The 19,929-nt window shown below is 41.3% G+C and overlaps 3 protein-coding genes across 7 annotated transcripts; 1 reads left to right on the plus strand and 2 right to left on the minus strand.

Moving 5' to 3' along the window:
- Positions 1-240: 240 nt before the first annotated feature.
- On the minus strand, positions 241-5,299 carry cfap91 (cilia and flagella associated protein 91). The gene is made up of 17 exons (XM_049727590.2): positions 5,138-5,299; positions 4,967-5,037; positions 4,568-4,716; positions 4,414-4,497; positions 4,276-4,329; positions 4,034-4,209; positions 3,772-3,949; positions 3,456-3,613; positions 3,199-3,369; positions 2,992-3,119; positions 2,830-2,919; positions 2,690-2,761; positions 2,461-2,607; positions 2,139-2,360; positions 1,928-2,076; positions 1,746-1,837; positions 241-1,585 (listed from the first exon to the last, which is right to left on the minus strand). Exons 1-17 carry the CDS (start codon positions 5,217-5,219, stop codon positions 606-608), a joined length of 3,003 nt encoding a protein of 1,000 aa, XP_049583547.1. The 5' UTR covers positions 5,220-5,299; the 3' UTR covers positions 241-605.
- Positions 4,569-9,830, plus strand: si:ch211-214p13.9 (cell surface glycoprotein CD200 receptor 1-A). Of its 5 annotated transcripts, none has more exons than XM_049727601.2 (7): positions 4,569-4,669; positions 5,679-5,761; positions 8,132-8,479; positions 8,604-8,870; positions 9,023-9,122; positions 9,207-9,285; positions 9,395-9,830. In XM_049727601.2, the coding sequence occupies exons 3-7, from the start codon at positions 8,167-8,169 to the stop codon at positions 9,464-9,466; spliced, it is 831 nt and encodes a 276-aa protein (XP_049583558.1). In that variant the 5' UTR covers positions 4,569-4,669; positions 5,679-5,761; positions 8,132-8,166; the 3' UTR covers positions 9,467-9,830. The 5 variants fall into 5 exon arrangements, with proteins under 5 accessions (XP_049583558.1, XP_049583559.1, XP_049583560.1 ...); XM_049727602.2 differs by lacking the exon at positions 4,569-4,669 and adding an exon at positions 5,387-5,509; XM_049727603.2 differs by lacking the exon at positions 4,569-4,669 and adding an exon at positions 5,419-5,567.
- Positions 9,831-13,946: 4,116 nt separating this feature from the next.
- Positions 13,947-19,909, minus strand: zgc:113337 (uncharacterized protein LOC503741 homolog). Its single transcript, XM_049728210.2, has 7 exons — positions 19,743-19,909; positions 19,289-19,400; positions 18,472-18,792; positions 16,730-17,062; positions 15,123-15,407; positions 14,652-14,753; positions 13,947-14,499 (listed from the first exon to the last, which is right to left on the minus strand). The coding sequence occupies exons 2-7, from the start codon at positions 19,371-19,373 to the stop codon at positions 14,492-14,494; spliced, it is 1,134 nt and encodes a 377-aa protein (XP_049584167.1). The 5' UTR covers positions 19,374-19,400; positions 19,743-19,909; the 3' UTR covers positions 13,947-14,491.
- Positions 19,910-19,929: the final 20 nt, after the last annotated feature.

Below are 19,929 nucleotides of genomic sequence, written 5' to 3' on the forward strand. Positions count from 1 at the left end.
AAAAAAAACTACATCTGTAGTTGGTTAGGTGGTTGTTATTTATATTGATTTGTGGTGATTATACTTTTAACTATTCCTTTCACACTATACAGGATAAACAAAATAAAAAGGGTCCACTCAGACCATAAAAAACAGTTGCTGTGTTTATTAAAGCAAAAAAAAAAAAGAAGCAAAACATTTTTGTCCATTGTTTTATTTAATAGTTGCAGCTGTGTACACATCCTGTACGACTCGTATTACTTTGCTCCATTTGTAACTCTTTTATTTCAAACATTGAACATAACATGACTCATTTTGATTGTCTATGAAGGCACTCAGAGTTTTTCAGGTGAAAAACCAAAGTGGTGCCAGTGGAACACAGCGATTTACCTAGAAAACGAAACTAATGACCATGTGGTAAGTGGGGCAAGACTTTTTTTTTTTTTTTTTTCCACAGCTCATTTTCTTGATTTGGTTACAGTTAAAGTAAAGTTAGGCAGCTAAATACATTGCATCATACTATTAGTAAGTTTATAACGTTCATCCTGAAAGCATTTGGGGAGTATTGTATGATTTGTGGGTAAAATGTTTGACTTAACTTTTGATGTGACTTTACAATTACATGATTATTCAGCACTGCTGTGATCCGGGGCTGGAATGTTGTCCTGGACCGGAGTGTTGGCCGGCGCCAGCGTGTCATCTGTGGCTGATGTGTCGTCTATGGCTGACGTGTCGTCTGGGGCCGGGGTGTCGTCCGGTCCTGGTGTGTTGTCTGGGTCCGCCGTTTCGTCCAGGTCCGCCATGTCATCCAGGCCCGGTGTGTCGTCCAGGTCTGCCGTATCATCCGGGACCAGTGTGTCATCCATGCCCAGTGTGCCGTCCAGGTCTGCCGTATCATCCAGGCCCGGTGTGTCGTCCAGGTCTGCCGTATCATCTGGGCCCGGTGTGTTGTCCGGTCCTGGTGTGTCATCCAGGCCTGGTGTGTCGTCCAGGTCTGCTGTATCATCCGGGTCCGGTGTGTCGTCCAGCTCTGCCGTATCATCCGGGCCCGGTGTGTCGTCCGGTCCTGGTGCGTCATCCAGGCCCGGTGTGTCGTCCAGGTCTGCCGTATCATCCGGGGCCGGTGTGTCGTCCAGATCTGCCATATCATCTGGACCCAGTGTGTCGTCCGGTCCTGGTGCGTAATCCAGGCCCAGTGTGTCGTCCAGGTCTGCCATATCATCCGGGCCCGGTGTACCGTCCAGTCCCGGTGCGTCATCCAGGCCCGGTGTGTCGTCCAGGTCTGCTGTATCATTCGGGCCCGGTGTGTCGTCCAGGTCTGCCGTATCATCCGGGCCCGGCGTGTCGTCCGGGCCCGGTGTGTCGTCCGGGTCCGCCGTGTCATCCGGGGCCGGTGTGTCATCCGGTCCCGGCGTGCCGTCCGGACCCGGCGTGTCGTCCGGACCCGGCGTGTCGACAAGCATGTCGACCAGGACCTGTTGGGCGGCCACGTCGGAGGGCCGGGTCACCTGCGGGGTGCCCATAGTGCTCGCCACGATCTGCGGCATGGCGTTGCCCTCCACGATGCTGCGCACGGCCAACAGGTGTCTGCGCTGTCTCTCGTGCACTAAGAGAGCGGAGAAACAAGATTCGAATCTTGCATTATAAACTACCGAAATGAACTTCTGTACCACATTCCGCTGTATTAAGATGCCCCTGTACATACTAACTTGAGTTGTTTGATTGCTTAGCAATGTCTGGCAATATTCTCAGGGATGGCAACTAACCTCTCTGCCTGACTTTGATCTTCTCCATCTCAGGAATGAGGAAGCCGTAGACCAACTCGGACACGATCTCCTCTGACTGAAGATTGTTGCGGCTGCTTACGCGAAAAAAAACAGAATCAATCGTGCATATTTTTTTTTTTTGCATACACATTTTTCCAGACAAGTTGGTGAGGGTCCATCACCTCTCCTCGATGGCGTAGGCGATATCGTTGACCTCCTTGGCCACCCGGCGGATCTCCTCTCGGGCCTGCTGGTCTGCCGTGATCTCCATGGTATCAAGGATGATGTCCTCAAAGTACAAGTCCACTGTCTCCTGGTGGACCTTCACCACCTACCCCACACGCACACTTGTGACGCAGTCTGTTTTAGCAGGACTCGATCCTGATGACGTACCTCTCTGAAGATCTGGTCGTCCTCCCTGCGGCGGCGTTCCTCCGCCTGCCTTCGGCCGCTCTCCTCCGCCTCTCGCCTCAGTCGCTCCCGCTCGGCCAGCAGTGTGAAAGCGTGGATGCGGCGCTCCTCCTGCAGACGGATCAGCTCCTTGGACAGAGTATCGAACACGTACTCCAGCTGGCCACCTACGGCGGCAGCGTGATGAGCCTCCTCGCGTGACTTCTGCCAGGGAAAGAGAAACGATTGCAGGTAGAATGCCACGAGATGGAGTCAAAGCACTTCTTGTCTATTAAACAATGATTTAAAAGGAACAATATAATACCTCAAGTTGCAGTTTCTCTCTCTCTTCTTTGAGAGCCATGACCATCTCTTTGTCAGCCTTCTGCATCTGCTGCTCCTCTGCTCGCAGGGCATGTGCCGTCCTCAGCTCCTTGATGAGGTCCAAGTGGTTTTCTTTGCTGGTGAATATCTGCACGGTGGAACACATACAAGTGCTGAGTACGGCAGCGAGAGGAAGAAGCCGCCATGGGTAGGCACATGCAAACAAACACCTCCGTTTGGATGCTTCTTCCCCTCAGGAGTTTCTGCAAATGAATGACTGCCAGCTCCTTCTCCTCTTCCCCCTGGAGAGCAAAATGACAATTAAGATGTGAGAATTTAAATTTTAATGTAAGTATGTCAGAGAACTGACCTCCGGAGGTTCCTCCACGGTGGGGGTGACAGGACGAGGAGCAGGCTTTTCCTTCTTGATGAGATATTTGGCCATCTCCTCTTTGAGGTTCTACACGAATATGGATGATAATCAATGAGATGTGGTGGCACATATAGGTATGTATATATTTTTTTGGATAACCTTGTATTTGTCCATCAGAATACTGCTTTTGCTATCAGGGGGTTTGCTCGTGTTGAGTTTGGGTTTGGATTGTTTCTTGTGCAGCTTGAGAAGCGCCTCACTGGGTCTATGCATTCGATTCAGCAAGCCTGGTAATGACAGTTCAAACTTGGATCTTAATCATTTCAAATATCAGCTAAAAATCATTCAAACAGTTTCAATACGCACCTTCGTATGTCTCCAGGCGTTGGGTTTCGTGATTTGCAGTTTTTTTTAAGTTGTTGCCGGATACTCGCGAGGCACACGTCAGCGATGAGTACACAGTGTAGTCTTTACAAGTACCGAGCTGCTTGATGTTCTCCTCCATGTTCCTCCGCTTGGTCTCCAACTTCCTCATTGCTGCATAGCCATATTTTCTTTTATGTTCAAAAGTTATCGATGGGTTTGATTCTCACTCGTTCTACCGAAGCAACGCTCAGTCTCACATCTCATGTGCTGCTTGTCCACTTTGTGGAGCTTGCTTTCCTTCTCCTTGAGCAGCTTGGAGTAGATATTGTTGAGTCGATCTTTGGTCAAGGTCAACTGGGGTTCGTCTTTATGCTGCAGCATTTCCGCCAGTATGGTCAGACGAGCATCCTGCAGCCTGCAGACGACATTGTGCTGAGTCCGACATGGCTACTGCCATCTTATTTAAAAAAAAAAAAAATTTGTTAAACTATTATTAAAAAAGAATAAATGTAACCAAAACATAGCCTCTATATAAATATGTTAACAAATAAGCCATTGAAACCAGTCATTTACTTCTGTATTTTTCCTTCTCTGAAGGCCCACTCTTTTGCTTCCATTTCCTCCATCATCCGCCTCCGTTTACGCAGAAGATTCGGGTCATTGAACGTAGGAAGTCGAGCTTCCCACACCCGTCTGGCTCGTGCCCGCTCGATCATTTCCACTTCTTCAATACTCGCAGGCAGGCCTCGCTCTGACGGTAAAGCGTGGGTGCTATTACCGAGTACACTGGGCTATATTAAAATCTCAAGAGTGGCTCGTGTGTGTGTATATGTACCCCAGGTGAAAGAAGCCAGCGCCAGCAGCTCCGGAGGGGTGGTTCCGGCACGTAGTAAATAATCCGGGGTGTACGGGTCTGTCTGTGCTTCGCTCTCCCTGTAGTCTGTCTGCACTGCCACATTCAAGTGGGTGGGAAATTCCTCAGCCTCTCTGCCAGCTGCTTCTAACTCCTCTCTGATGAAGATGAAAAAAATTAAACATCCATCAAATTAAAAAAATAACGGCGAATGTCGAACTTACTGATAACTATCACGATTCACATCCAAGGGAGTCTGTTGAACAAATGGAAGAGAGCTGAAAAAAAGACAACAGTCGTATCATTATTTTTGTGACTTTCTGAAATGGCCAGTGAGTGTTTGGAGGGAGCCAAGTTCAAACCTTTTAAAATATTTCCAGCGATCAGCTCCACTTGGTTGAAACGTTTCTCTTTTTTTCATCATTGGCTGAATAGTAGGAATAAATCTGTCAACAAAGACAATCATGAGTGACACCAAACTTCAATGGTAAAATACAACATGCAAATTTTTGTTACCCAGCCAGTTGCTGGAGGGCCTGCTGTCGTTGTTCTGAGTCGCCACGCCAGCGACGGTCCATAGAATGTGGCGATGGCTCAAAGGAGGGGTCCAGACGAAAGGTGACCTTCTCATTGTTGAACATGTTTTCAAACTCGGGCAATTTTCTCTGCAAAGCAATAAATATAGAATAAATCTATTCACCTATGATGGCTAGATTTCATATTATGAGGTGTGACGTTTTAGCATAACTCATATTTTAACATAATTTATCATTGATAAATCACTTTATAGAATAATTTGAAATGCTTTTTGTTGTGGTTTGCAAAAGGTGGTACTGTTGTTTAATTGTCTACTGTTGCATCCATACCTTTTTGACATTTTCATTTTATTTTTGTGTATTTTTTAAAGTTTCTTACAACTGGCGGCTTGAAAGTCTTAAAACTGGTCCTGACATGGTCGATCTCGGAAGAAACGAAGTATACAGGCTCTGCAGAATAAAAATGACATTTATCACAACTACCAATATTTCATCCAAAACAATAGCTCGTCCTACGAGCTGGCTCGCTAAATAAACGTAAAAGACTTACCATACAAATAGTCATATTCACGCTCCCGTTTGGAAACTCTTGCGTCGGTCGGCTTGGGAATGGTACGAGTGACAGTTGACATTTTTAATATTGATTTTTATCCACACAAAAAAATCGCAACCGGTGCCTGGAAGAAACAAAGCTATTGAAGTCTCAATGAGAAGTCATGTATTTAGCAGTAGACGCTTCTTGGGTGCGTTCTCTATGACGTCATCAGCGTTGACAAAATGTATATTTAGACGAGCATACTGCATGTAAATATTTGAATGTGTTGTTCTATGATGTAGAACTATATTTTTTGACGCATGGCTGCCTTACTTTGTCGTCGAAGAAAAAAAAGTGCACGGTGTATCCTGAGATGGCTAGCGACAGGTATCGTGTCCTCGCTGTGTTACCATGGAAACTGTAAACTTGAGACAAACAAAAATGGGTTCGAGTGATAAGTTGGAAAATTCAGTATCAAAGTGACATAAAATATGTCTTATAAGTCATTCATGTTGGAAAATGTGTCGGTTTTTTTTTGTTTTGTTTTGTTTTTAAGAAAGCTGTTATGACAGAGAACGTCAAAGAGGAAGGGTCAACTACAACTCCCAAGATGCTCTTGGCCAAAGGCCAAACAATCAGGTAAGAAACGTTTCTTGCTTGTTAAATACTTCTAAAAGATAAAACACCAACTCAATTCTCAATTGAATAATTCAAGCGTTTGAAAATGTTTTGGCAATTGACATAACGTTTGTTTTGACTTTTTTTCCCTGTCACAAAAACGTAGTTTAGTAAAGAAAAAAAATCTCAAAATACACAAAGAAGTAAATACAATAAGTGCCAGAGGTCTTAGATTTGGGAAAATAACTGATACTGAGAAATACATCAAGGCAATAGTGTTTTGCGTCGTGTTATCAACCAAAACATATTCCATTACCCTCGAGTTGATTTTGAGTCAACAGGATGTCAATCTTGTCTTTATCTCTCATCCTAAGTGTGTCAATGTGTTTTTTTCCCCCCTCTTGTCTTACCCAAAGTCAAATTCATCAGAAAAAGTTAACCTCCGTTTTATTTTTGGCCTAAGGGAAACTACGCTGACCTAAGCAAACACAAAGCTGTGACGTCTTGCAAAACATGCCAGCTCACAGTCAGCTGAAGCTCTGCGGCTATGTGGGGTTAATATTGAATCTCAACACACCATAGAAAGAAAGTAGTCGCATTTAGTCATTCATGGCTGTCATGAAAATTATTTTCCGGTGCCCTACTCCCTCATCTTGATTCAAACAACACCATAGAAAAAAAGTAGATGCATTTAGTTATTAATAGCTGTCATGAAAATTATTTCACCCTTCTCTCACTTCCTGACACAAAAAAAACAGCCGACATGTCTGACTCTGATTAATTTATGTCCCGAGTGATGAAAGAGTTTATAAAAAGTTCATACTTAACCACAAGTGGTTTCATCACTTTGTGTTAGTGTGACTTTATGTCGTGCTTGTGCTACAAGTTTCAGTTCGACAGATAGTTTACAAAGCATGACAGTTAATACGATTTTTGTCTTTATAAACCACCACCATCAATTTATAATGATTTAACCAATGTAATTGGAATGTAGATGTTCAGTTGTTGGAATTGTAAATAAAGGGTTATATTTAAAACTCCTGCTGACTCATAATGTTAATTCCAGGACATAAACCCAGATTCATAAACAGGACATAAGATTACCAAAGATTTTAATTTTACCAACTGCCTGGTCAGTAAGAACTGATCAACTTCTAACAGCTGAAATGCTAATGCAGCAACCCGAGTAAAGATAAAAAGTAAAATTTTCTGTAGAGAGCAGCAATCAACTTCCTGTGATCACATGATGATGATGCTTGTGAAGGAGGAAGAAGGGAGGGGTGTACTGTTGACCTTTTTTGTAAATGTGTTCTGTGGATTAGAGATGCAACACTCTTTAACTAGTAGCTGGTTCGGTCTTGAAAAGATGATTTAAAGCCGTGTGGATAGCTGAAGATGAAGGAGCCGATTGGGGTTTCTGCTGTCATTCTCTTGTTGTCATTGCTGTGCCAAGCATGGAGTCAGGACTCAGGTCTGTAATGGAGCTGCAATATGGGTACCAGTGTCAAACATCTACCTTTACATAAACAGCCATAATGGTCATCATTGATCGACAGCCAGATAGTTCATAGTTTAACAATACTTTTTTTTCTTTTTTAATGTAATAATACTTTTAGCATTTTATATTGTTTTTATAGCTAATAATAATAATAATAATTTAGTTTTTTAACTTCATAGTTTATAACTGCCCAAAGATCATTAGTATTATTTTTTAATTATGACACATTTGGCCCATTCATTGTTTATTTTGTTGTTCAGTATGTATTTTATTCCTATTTTCATTCTTATTCATTTCAAATATTTAGTGTTTTTCAAATTCATTTTATTTCCTTGTTCATTATTTATTCAGACTTTAGTATTTTATATTATTTTTCATAGATTTTATTATTTTGTACTTTAGTGTTTATTTTTATAATTATATGGTTTATAGTTTTTGTTAGTTTTGTTTATCAAATAATACTTTCATAATATAAGTTTTATAGTATCTCTTTTAATTTGTATACCAGAAATATAATTGACTAATTTCAATTATTTATTGAGACTTTTTTTTTTTTTACTGTCCTCTTGAATTTCATATACTTTTACAAGGTTGGAGAAGTAATTTACTGCATTTAGTTTAGTAGTGTATGAGCACACCACAAATAGATGGCTTCTGTTGGTGAAGATAAGAGTGCAGTTATGAGTCATAATGCTTACAGCTAACAAAAAGAAGAGTGAAAGAGATGTGGGCAAAGTAAGATGTTCCATTGAAGAAGCTGAACGATGCTTGACCTTTTTTTTTCTTCTGAACCAGTTAGCTCTGTACAGGATTGAAGTCATTCTTTCCTTAGGTAAATTTGCTCAAGCACAAGTTTGGCAAAGATAACAATGAGCTTTTTTTTTTTTTTACAGTGACCCACTTATATTTCAATGTGGGGAGTGATGTCATGCTGAACTGCAGCAACATATTGAAGGACTTGATGTCGAAGGAGATTTTGTACGTCATCTGGAGAGTGGATCTGGTTGGAAACAAGGAGTGTCGGGTGGGCTGGCAAAAGTTTACGGGTTTATTAGACACCTGCACTGACGGCAAGTCCCTGCACAGCATCTCGGAGTCTTGCTCCGACCTGCACAGCATCTCGGAGTCTTGCTCCTACCTGCACATCCCCAACTTCTCTGAGCGCGATGTGGGCATATACATGTACGAAATGGCTTTTATTGGAGGAACCCACACCTGTAAAGTCAGCGCGTCCATTACAGGTGTGACAAGCAAATTTTCACAATGGGCAACTTTGCATGTTGAAAAAAACAAAATTTAAAAAGTAGCTATAATTGTGTCTGTCATAGCCATCACTGCAGTATCTATCAATTATTTTTTTTCCAGTTCCTCCCAGTATCTCCTCCTGGTTAGAGCTAAGAGACAACAACAGCATGGTGGCCGTCTGCGCAGCGGAGGGAGGAAAGCCGGCCGCCAATGTCACGTGGCGTCATGCCGAAAACGAGTCAGCCGTGGTGACGCAGTGGCATTCCGGTGGATTGTTCTCTGTAGAAAGTCGCCTGAAATTACCTGAGGGCCCAAAAAACGCGACATGCATCATCAGGCATCCATACTGGGAAGCAGAGAAGACGTTGGTACCAAGCCACCGAAAACGTTTGTGAATTTTAAGTTCTGCCAAACAAAGATGAGTCAATGAGTGAACACCATCTAAGAAGCTTGAGGACACAAAACAATCAGACTGTGATAAGCTTGTACATCAGAAAGTTAATGGGAACTAATGAACTACTTTCTCATTTACCACTCAGGTCTTCTTGAGATTGTTGTGTGCCTTCTCATAGTTGTGTCAATCTTGATGGTCCCAGCTGCACTTTTATTCTTTATGTACAAAAAGCAAATCATGCTCAGGTGAGAATTTACAATCTACTACATTTAAATTCTGGAATATTGTATTTTTTTTTGTAACTAAATTATTCTTTAACTACTAAACAGTTTCGTTTCCTTTCTCAGAAATTGCTTGATCACAGACCGCTCGGCAACCAAACCTGAGCCCATTACACACAAAGCTGAGGTGTTTTTTAAATTTTTCTGTTAAGGTTTAGTTTCGTTTCTGTTTTCCAGCACATTTTTGTTTTCCGAGAATGACACGGCACTTTGTCTGTATGCTGTTTTTTTTTCAGATTGAGGAAACAGAGGAAGTGGAGCCTTATGCCAGCTATTTTCAACGTGTCAACTCCATCTATAACTTATGATGTGCAAAATAAATAAGCAGTACCTGCACCACTTGACTAGTCAGTGCATGATGTCCACTACTCTTGTGCTATGTTAACTAAACTTGGGAAAACCGCTGAGAGAAAGTTACACCATACATCAAGAATACACTGGACACAATTATGTTTGACTTATGCGCCGTATACCTTAAGTATGTGTCTTAAATGTATGTTTACATATACTTCAGGTTGCTTGAGAACACTAATTGGAAGTAAAATACATATTGTATCCATATACCATATCTTTAAATATATTTCTGCAACTTGACATGCACTGCAGAAATGGGACGTGTTCTTTTTTCAATGTTATCACCACAGTGCTGTTATTAAAAAAATCTTACTTTTTTTTTTCTTCTCTCTTTTTCTTTTAAAATCAACTCAACTACCAGAGGTGTAGCTGTTCACCAGTCATCACATGAAGTAAACCAGCACCATTATTTTCTAGTATTTCTTGTTATATTATTAACATGCACTGTGCATAAATATAGGGAAAACTATTTGATTAAATTAAAATGCATTGAAGTCAAAATAAGATTTCTAATGTTACCATTGCCTGATGGGAGCTCAGCATCGGCGGTCATGCGATTGTGTTGGCTCGTGAGTGAACGATTCGTAAAAAACAACAAATCTTTTGTGTACGTGAGTGAACGAATAACTTGAATTCGTTCGTTTTTCAGTTCATATGACTTCGACCAGTAGGTGTCAGTAATGCACATTGAAGCTGGTGCCACCTCGCCGTAAAACAAAACGAAGAAGAAAATGACGTAACTTCCCGTTCACGAACGGGTCGTGAATTGCATTTCCTGTTCATTATCTGAACTGATCTGTGAGTGAACGAGTCAGTGAGTGAGTGATTTGCATGTTACCATTGTCTGGTGGGAGCTCAGCATCAGCTGTATGCGATGTTTGGATGCTTTAAGGTAAGCAAGTTCTAACAGAGAAGAATGAGCATGGAGTTTTTTTTTTTTAACACGCATAGAAGTGCTTATCAAAAGAGACCTCAAAATGACCCCAAATGTTCACGAGTGTAGCAGAGTTAATGCAGATGACTTTGACTTCAACTAGTCTCTGGTCTATTCGGAGCTGCTCCCGATTCTAAAGATTCAGTTCACTTAAGCGAACTGGAATTCACATCGTTCGTACAAAACAGTGCAAGCTATTGTAGACTGCCGGTCGAAATAGCCCACTGGTTAGTGACTCGGGCTCTTGCTAGGCAAGAGCTTGGTTCGATCCCAGGTGCGAGGAAATCCTTTTGTTGTGCAATTAACCCTTTATTTATTTATTCTCTTTTTTTTTTAACCTCGTCTAGTGTACCTACACATATTGTCATATAAAGCAGTTAACCAAATGTCTGATTTTTATGTTTTAATTGGCGAATATAAAAACAAGGAATAAGACGCCAGACACGTTTTAACATAAATGTTTATTAAAAATAATAATATTAAAAGCAAATTTCAAACCAGCAATCTAATGTGAAATTGCAGTAGATATATTGGATAACAATATTTAGGCGTATATAGGTATACACGTTATTTAAAAACGACTAAGTGTTATACTATGATACAAGTGTTTACCAGCTCAGTGGCCTAAGAGGAGAGTGTCCGCCCTGAGTTGTGGGTTCAAACCCCTGCCGAGTCATACTAGTGACTATAACAATGATACCCATTTCTTCCCTGCTTGGCACTCAGTGTAAGGGGTTGAAATGGGGCCCCCCTGCTGCTCACGATCATTGGGACTTTTGGCACTCACTGTGTAAACCTCGCTTATATGGCATTGAAGATATGTACCCTATATAGTTTAAGGGAGCAGCTCCGAATAGACCAGAGACTAGTTGAAGTCATCTGCATTACACTCGTGACATGCACATTACATTTGAGGTCATTATTTATTCCTGAATACTATAAATAGTTTGAGATTGAAAGTGACAAACAAATTGGCCAAAAACGTCTGGAGCCACTTTTTCTTTATTTTTATCTAGCATATGTGTGTAAAAAAAAAAAAAAAAAAAAAAGAACTCCATGCGCACTCTTCTCTGTTAGAACTTGCCTACCTTAAAGCATCCAAACATCGCATGATAGTGGTGTGCATTCCAGTTATTTTAAGTGAACTGAATCTTTAGAATCAGTTCACTTAAAATCGTTCAACAAATCACCCCCCCCCCCCCCCCCCACACCTACACACACTGATCCTTTTTTTTTTTTTTTTCATAAATCAAATAATAAAAAAATCATGGTCAAAGCTTAAATGAAAGTGAAAAGTGCCACACCCGCCCTCACCCCCACTTTCTGATTGGCTGTTTGACCTGTGATGTCACTCGGACATTCTATTAGGTACATCACCATTTTCAAGTGTACCAATAACAGGCCACTTTATTAGGGAAATATCATGGTCAAAGGTCACAGGTGCCAAGCTGTAGTCCTCGGGGCCGCGATCCAACATGTTTTCCAAGTTACCCTCGTTAAGTGCACCTGCGTGAAAAGTTTTAGCTCTTTTCACGTGCTGCAGTAGCTAAAACTTTTCACGCAGGTGCACTTAACGAGGCACTCTTGGAAAACGTATTGGAACGCGGCCCCTCGAGGACTGGAGGTCGACCCCCTCTGGTTTAAGTGAAAAGTGCCACACCCGCCCTCACCCCCACTTTGATTGGCTGTTTGATCTGTGACGTCTCTTGGACACTCCATTCAGTACACTGTCATTTTCTGGTGTTCATAATAATAGGCCACTTTATTAGGGAAATATCATGGTCAAAGGTCACAGGTGCCAAGCTGTAGTCCTCGGGGCCGCGATCCAACATGTTTTCCAAGTTACCCTCGTTAAGTGCACCTGCGTGAAAAGTTTTAGCTCTTTTCACGTGCTGCAGTAGCTAAAACTTTTCACGCAGGTGCACTTAACGAGGCACTCTTGGAAAACATATTGGAACGTGGCTCCTCGAGGACTGGAGGTCGACCCCCTCTGGTTTAAGTGAAAAGTGCCACACCCGCCCTCACCCCCACTTTCTGATTGGCTGTTTGATCTGTGATGTCACTTGGACACTCCATTCAGTACACTATCATTTTCTGGTGTTCATAATAACAGGCCACTTCATTAGGGAAAAATCATAATCAAAGTTCAACTGAAAGTGAAGCCCTAACCCCAAGTTGCTAATTCTTCCATGATAATTTTAAATATTTTAGTTCAGCCAAGATTTGAACTAAGTTTGCTGGGGTGAGAGTCCACAGGACTAACCATTACACTATGAAACCCTCGCTTGGATAACATTGAAGATACGCACCCTATATCGTTTAATGGAGCAGCTCAAGCGACTAGTTAAACTCAAAGTCATCAGCATTAACTCTGCTACACTCGTGACATGGTTTTTAATTTTGGATACATTTATATATATATATATAATATATATATATATATTTGTGAGTAGATCTTTATGACTTGGTCATTTCAAAAGTTGCTCGCGAGTTGGAAAGGTTTGGGCACCCCTGCGAGACATACAACCTATCTAATGTATCCACCAGAGGGCGCTGTTACAACCCACAGAACGTCTTTTCGCCTGTCTCAGAAGACAAAGCTCTCTGTGTAAGTGGGGGCACGTTATACAACATGAACCAATTACAACACATATTGTCTCCATTCATTCTCATTAGTATTTCTTTGAGCACAAAGGACAAGTAAGGACAAAGCATGCAAATGTGCAGACATCGGGATCATGCTGACATGTCAGAGGCAGAAAGTAATGTATCCCATCAGTGCAGTCCATAAGTGTTTCATCAAAGCTTCATCAATGAACATAAGCTCACGTTGAATGCCAAGAGTGTGTCACATTTGGTCACGCACCGCTTGAGGTACACTAAAGAGTTAACCTAAAGCCAAAAGTCTTACCTACGCTTACACTATACTATGTTCCCTGGGGTCACGTAAAACCTGTTTGTCCAAAACGTAGTGGCTCTATAATTTCCCTTTCCTTTCTTTATTTTTATTTTTTTTAAATAAATAGAATGTCGAGTCTCTACGCCATGAACGGTAGCTTTAGATCATATTTGAGGCTCAAGTAGTTTATTAGTCTTGCAGCTGTTAAAAAATTATTATACTTAGTTTTACGACTAACACTGTGTCTACCTCTACATTGTGAAAGAGCCTGTTATTCACTACATGATGACGATAACCTCACATTGCCAGAAATCTCACTTGCTATCTGTCATGCACGCACACACACACACGCATTCAGAATCAAAGTCCCAAGTGTATATATAATATAGTATAATGTAATAGAAAATTCCAAAAATCAATACGTTCCATTCAGACTCAGAATGAAAGCAGGCATGCCATCTGGCTGCCACCTTTTGCACTTCACAATGGAATTCCGTCTTCTTTTTTGAGGGGGAACTCAGTGTAAAGGGCACAAAGGCTGAGCTCAAGATCATTTAAGCTAGACAGTACGTATATATTGAATCACTTTCAATAAAAATGCTCATGTCATGATCTTATCTTTATTTAAAGACCCATTGTAAAATAAATCACATAATCCTAATGACTATAACAGTGCTCCTAGTCAGTGTGGTATCAACACCATTCAATGACAAAAGTGTGTCCTACATATTTACTTCAAGAAAATCAGTAACTGTTTATCTTCTTAAAGGCAGTGCATATTTTCTTTAATGTATACATATGAAGTATTTTTGTATGCAAATTACAAGACTATACTTTGGACTGCTAAATAGATCACTCTTAGGTTTCAGGCAATAAAAAATCAGTACGTAATTGTTATATACCAATAAATACATGTTTTAATTCTAATTTCTCATCAAATACTTCTTAATACATAACATGTTGTCTTTAGTTAATTGTTGATAGTGTGCACGAATGCAAGTGAGCAAAAAGATTTCCTTTCAATGTTTGAAAATGAGTCCGATGTACACGTAAAAGATGAATGTCGTAAGGCCGTCGAACCTAAAATAGTGATTGACATCCTGTGGAGGTGTGAATGTCGGTCCTCGATGCTGAGATGACACATCATCAGTCAGCTGCAAACAAACATGAGCAGAGTCAACATCAGATGTCACTTTGAAAACAAATCACAGCTAAATCTATTGAGGTGTCTCAAAATATATTGGTTAATTCAAATCAAGTGACATGGTGGATGAGTGGTTAACATCTGCCTGATAGTTAAGGTCACCTTCTTTGCGCAGGAAGCACTTCCAGAGGCAGAAGCAGAGAGCAAGCACCAGCAGAGCTGCCACTGTGGTCACCGAGATGAGGATGGCCAGGGCCGTTCCGACTACGAGGACATGACAGACGCTTTTGAATCAGTAGGAGCCATAGAGGATTCTTATTTGTATTTGTTGTTAGATATTTTTAAAAACAATTCTTGCTGAGATTGTGATCAGGTTTGAAAAAAGGGTGACGGTTTGTCAATGTCTACAAAAAAATCTATTGCAGGAGGTCTGCAAACCCACCCCTAATTTTTTTTTAAAAATGCAAAAAAAAATGCTGTCACAGATACGTTGCCTTTGGGGGATGGACCGGAGAAGTCTGACAAAAAGCTACAGCTAAAACAGCAATATAATTTCTCATCATAATACAGCAGGGAACAAAGATAATTCAGATTCAGAAACAAAAAATGTTTAGAAGAAGAATTCAGACTAACTTTTGGTGTTCATGGACACAGCAATGGGGGCCTCCAGGCCCTTGTGGTGCACCAGACACTTGACAGACACGTCTTTGAGCAGACCAGAGCGCAGGTTCAGCGTGCTAACCACTAGCGTGGTGCCGTCATCCTGCAGCAACTGCGTGGTAACGGGTGGGCCCATGGTGCGATTGTCCCGCTCCACGTTCCACGCAATCTCCACGGGGGGCCGCGAGACGGCGCTGCAGTTGGCCTCGATCACGCCAGCCGACGTGGTCTTGTAGCTCACCTGAGGTTTGGGCAGCGCTGGTCCAAACAAAAGAAAGACAGATAAATGCATAGCAACTAAACCACAACAACAACAAAAATCTTTAACAAAATGATCCCTAATTGAAAATAATCGGCGAGTTTATTTTCAATTATTTTTATAGATGAGCTTTCAGAGTTCATTTTGAATATATTTATTTTGCTCTGCAGCTGTACAGACGAAAGATTGATCTTAGCGCTGAACCTTAACGGGCTCCAAGCTTCCAGCACAGGTTCAGATTTGTGAATTCCAGAAAATCCATACGAGAATCTCGTCTGGTTTCAATTTGCTGTACCGAGGAGGAACGGTCGACTGGAACATTTTTGTTGGCGGCAATGGGTTGTTTGGCCACAGTTATTTGTACTTTATGAAGTTTGCCAGGATTTTATTGAAAGTTCACCTCAGCCTTAATAATGTTCTGATTAGCATGTGTGCAGTTTTTGTTTTTTCTTTATTTACTATTTTTTATGTATTTTTAAACAATATTTAACATAACATTTATATTATTAAACACAACCACTAACTATACAATATTCTCATTAATAATATAATCATAGTTATTCCTCTTTATGGGCAGCATGCCCTTAAATGAGATTTCACATTATCCATAGCAGCACTTGAAGAGAGGGAAGGTTTCACGGAGGAGAACAATCCCAATGCTAATACCGCTTGACAAATAGAAACACCTACTGTATTGTACTGTCGTGTTTCAAACAAAAGCACATGTGTTTATGAAAGTAGAGAGCGAGGGAGTGGGAACCAGAGAGCCAAGCTTAGACAAAGCACACAAGCCGGCCACTGTGTGCTCACAACACTGACAACAGTCATGCGTCAGGACGGCATCCACACCATTTGCTCCGAAGCGCTCCAACAAAATGAGCCAGGAAGACAAGATCAACATTCCTGTCTTAAGTCCCAGACATGCTCCTGCAAAGTCAGAGGGGAGCTCGCTCTTGGATCACCCCCACCCACCAACCCACATGCACAGAGCACAGATTGGATAGCAATGTTCTATTTTCAAACTAGTAGGCCTACCACTGTTCCACAGAAAACAATACAAATCACTATGACATTGACATGTATTTATTTTTGGGCATTTTTAACATCAAGTTGTGTGTTTATTTTGTCATTTCTAACTGTGCAGTCCCAACCACATATTCTCAAACATGTTTTTTTTTTTTGCAGGATCTCTGTGTGAAAGAGGTGATTGGAACATTTGAAATATTGCAAATGTTAAAATTAACCCGGCTACTAAGCTAATGTTAGCATTTATATGTGTGTGTGTCTTTATGTGGCTTGGCTCAAAAACACATTTGCTCACCATAAGTTGAGAGGCACACAGTAGAGCTCTTTGGCCCGTCCACATGCGTGCTGTACAGACAGGTGTAGCAGCCTTCATCCTGGATGGCCACAGGTTGGATGGTGAGCGTGCTGTCCGATAAGGAAGTACTGAGCCACACCCTTCCCTGGTACGCGGGCTCGATCATGGGGTCACTCCTCTTAGCGTAGGAGGCCACCTCCGAGGAAAGCCCCCCTGGCGCCGAGGCGTAGCGCCAGCTGACCTGCTGCACCTTCTCGGGCAGGCCGTAAGAGCACGACAGGGAGGCCGTCTTCCCGCTCAGCGCTGTCTTGTTGCTGTCGGCTATCACTGATGCTGCAGGATGCGGAAGGTGAGAGGTCAGTAAACAGAAGACAGGAGGGAACCATGTATTTTTGGGTCACGAATTATAATTGAATTTATTGCAAAAAATGTATACAAATTAAAAAATGAGAATGAATTATTGTATTTGTGTTCCTTCAATGTATGTCTGCATCTTCAATGGGTGAGTGGCTTTACTCTTTTCTGAGTTGTGTAAAGTCAATTCTTTTAAATAGACGTAAGTAAATACATGATTTCATTCGGAAAACATCATTTTGAAGTCGACCCACACCAGGGAAAATATTGCATCAGCAGCTGAGAAGTCTCCATTATCACAAATTTTATCACATTTGCACATCGTTATGCTGTTTTTGTTATTTTGCCTCCGCCCTGACTTTTTGTGCTACTTTGACCCGACTGTTTATTTATTACCTCCCTCTTAGAATTATTTTAACATGTCTACCGTCGGCCGCCGTGCTCTTGGGACCTCCTCTCACTGGAGCGGATACAGCGCAAATATTTTGAAAATATGATCGCAAAACAGAGAGCAAATGAGCCACAGCTGTTTCTGCTCAGTGGACTGAGCCCGGTTCTGATTTATGAACATACCTAGCTGGACCTCAGAATTGTTTTCCATCGCTCAAATATTTTTATCTGGAAGCCCCACAGAGCTTGGACATATGATATGTGTGTGACATGACTACAAACGAGTCTATATGGACAAGTTCTGCATGTTCTCAAATGCTTCAGCTGAATCTTGGATGGGCGGATTTCATATTTTTCTTGCTCACAGGAATGTGCTTTCACTAGCCACGGCCAAGCTTTGCAGGAGATATTACAAAACGCATGGAGATGCAAACAGCTTTGAAATTGAGTATTTGAACTCCCATAGAGAAGATCCTTTCCTGTCGCCGTGCTCGTAACTCTTTCGGACCTCAAAGAAAAGCTTCCTCCATGTGTTTATTACTTACACTGCAGGCGTGCACTTGATTTCTGGCTCTAAGAAAAGTTCTGAGATTGCTTCGTTTGATTTTAAAAACCAACACTGTTGAGTTTTAATTCAATCCAACCAACATATGCAAGAAATTATGGAACATTAGAAGCCCTGCGATTATCCAGCCTAATGTCAACTGGGGTAGGTTCACAAATTGAGGATAAGGATAATTGAGGAAATTAAACATTACATGCAAATGTTGACAGATTTGCAAAATTTAAAAAAAATGCTACACAATGTTACGCAGATTTTGCAGTATGGTCGGATTTTTGGAGACAAACGTTCTCATTATTTACTATATTGAAAACAATATCAATGATCAACGAAGTGATGTCGACTTGTTTTTCATTACATAGCGTCAACTACAAATGATTAGTCAACAACAAACAGTATCTTGTGACTTGAAATTGATTAGCCATTATTTCCTTACCAGTGACAGTCAAGCAGGTGCGTCCTTGTTTGGCACCACTTTGGACCATGTCAAAGATGCACGTGTAGCATCCTTCGTCCCTGAAGCTCACTCTCTGGATGGTGACGGATGAGGTGTCCTTCGAAGAGGGAGTGAGCTCCACGTACTGCTGCCCGCTCACACTCTCCTTGTTCCCCGGCTGGTAGCTGAGCAGTGTCTGGTTGGTCATGTCCAACCATGTCACCTGCCGCACAGTGTCGCCTCTGTCCTTAGAGAGTGCGCACGTTAAAGTGAACGGCTTGCCCACGCTGGCCTGGACTCGCTCCGGTGCTGTTACTTTACCTTGGACACATATGATATAGGGCTTTTTGTCAGGCTTTTTGTAGGGGGGAAAAATGACAACGTATTGTAAGGCTTTTTTTTGGTAAAAAAAGACCATGTCTTTTTTTCTTTTTATAAAAAAAAAGTGACCATAGTAATCCTTTTTTTAATAATAAAAAAGACTATATAGTACATGCATAAAAATCATCTTGAATATGTCAGTATTCTTCAATTCAAAATGTGGAATTTATGTTAGACACTCAGAGTAAAAATTTCAATATTTCTTTAAAACATATTTTTGATGAATTTAGCTTACAGCAAACAAAAACTCAAAATTCACCATAATGAACCAAACCATGAGTAGTTTGCGGTCCATATACGAGTTTCACTTTCAAATGGAACTTCACCGACATAAGTTTTTTACGATATCCAGATGTCTCTATATGCACCTTAAAATAACCCTTAGAAAAGTGTGAATTTATGGATTGTGAGTTTTACGTTTGATGGCTATATTTACCCTGTATTGTTGCCACCAGCAGAAGGAGCAAGCACACTGGTAGACATTTTTTACAGGAGGCCCGGATCATCATCATCTTCATCATTGCTCATTTAACAGGGAGGACGAAGATCTGACGAGGAAAAAAATGCTTTATAATTCAAACTTTTAATGCTTCTATGTGCCATTTCTACCAACAACAGATGTGGCACACACACTTGCCACCGTGCTACCAATTGGGTAGTAAACTATGATTCAACAACTTGAATTTTTAATTTGGTAATTACTGAGGCTGTCCATTGAGAGAAGCTGAGGCATAAATTTTACATGAGGTGTCTAAATACAATTATTACCGTCGCAATAAAACTGAAAATACTGGAAAAACAATCCATTTTAGGAATAATAGAAAAAAAACCAAGCTGTACAAAATAAAATAATGGATTTGTCTGGAGGAAAGATAAAACAAGACACTTACCTCTTCTTATGTCCAAACGATGCTTGAGGATGTTCTACCTCAGCAACATGTCACTGTGATTTCCTAACATAACAGTAAGTGCAAGAAAGAGACTTTTTGCTCCGACGTGTGTTTCCAATTGTGACCACAAATGTTCAGCAGAAGGGTGAAGCTCCAGATTGCAGTCAAGTGGACCCACGCAGAGGTT

The sequence above is a fragment of the Syngnathus scovelli genome, chromosome 8 (genome assembly GCF_024217435.2).
Source record: "Syngnathus scovelli strain Florida chromosome 8, RoL_Ssco_1.2, whole genome shotgun sequence".
NCBI classification, from domain to species: domain Eukaryota; kingdom Metazoa; phylum Chordata; class Actinopteri; order Syngnathiformes; family Syngnathidae; genus Syngnathus; species Syngnathus scovelli.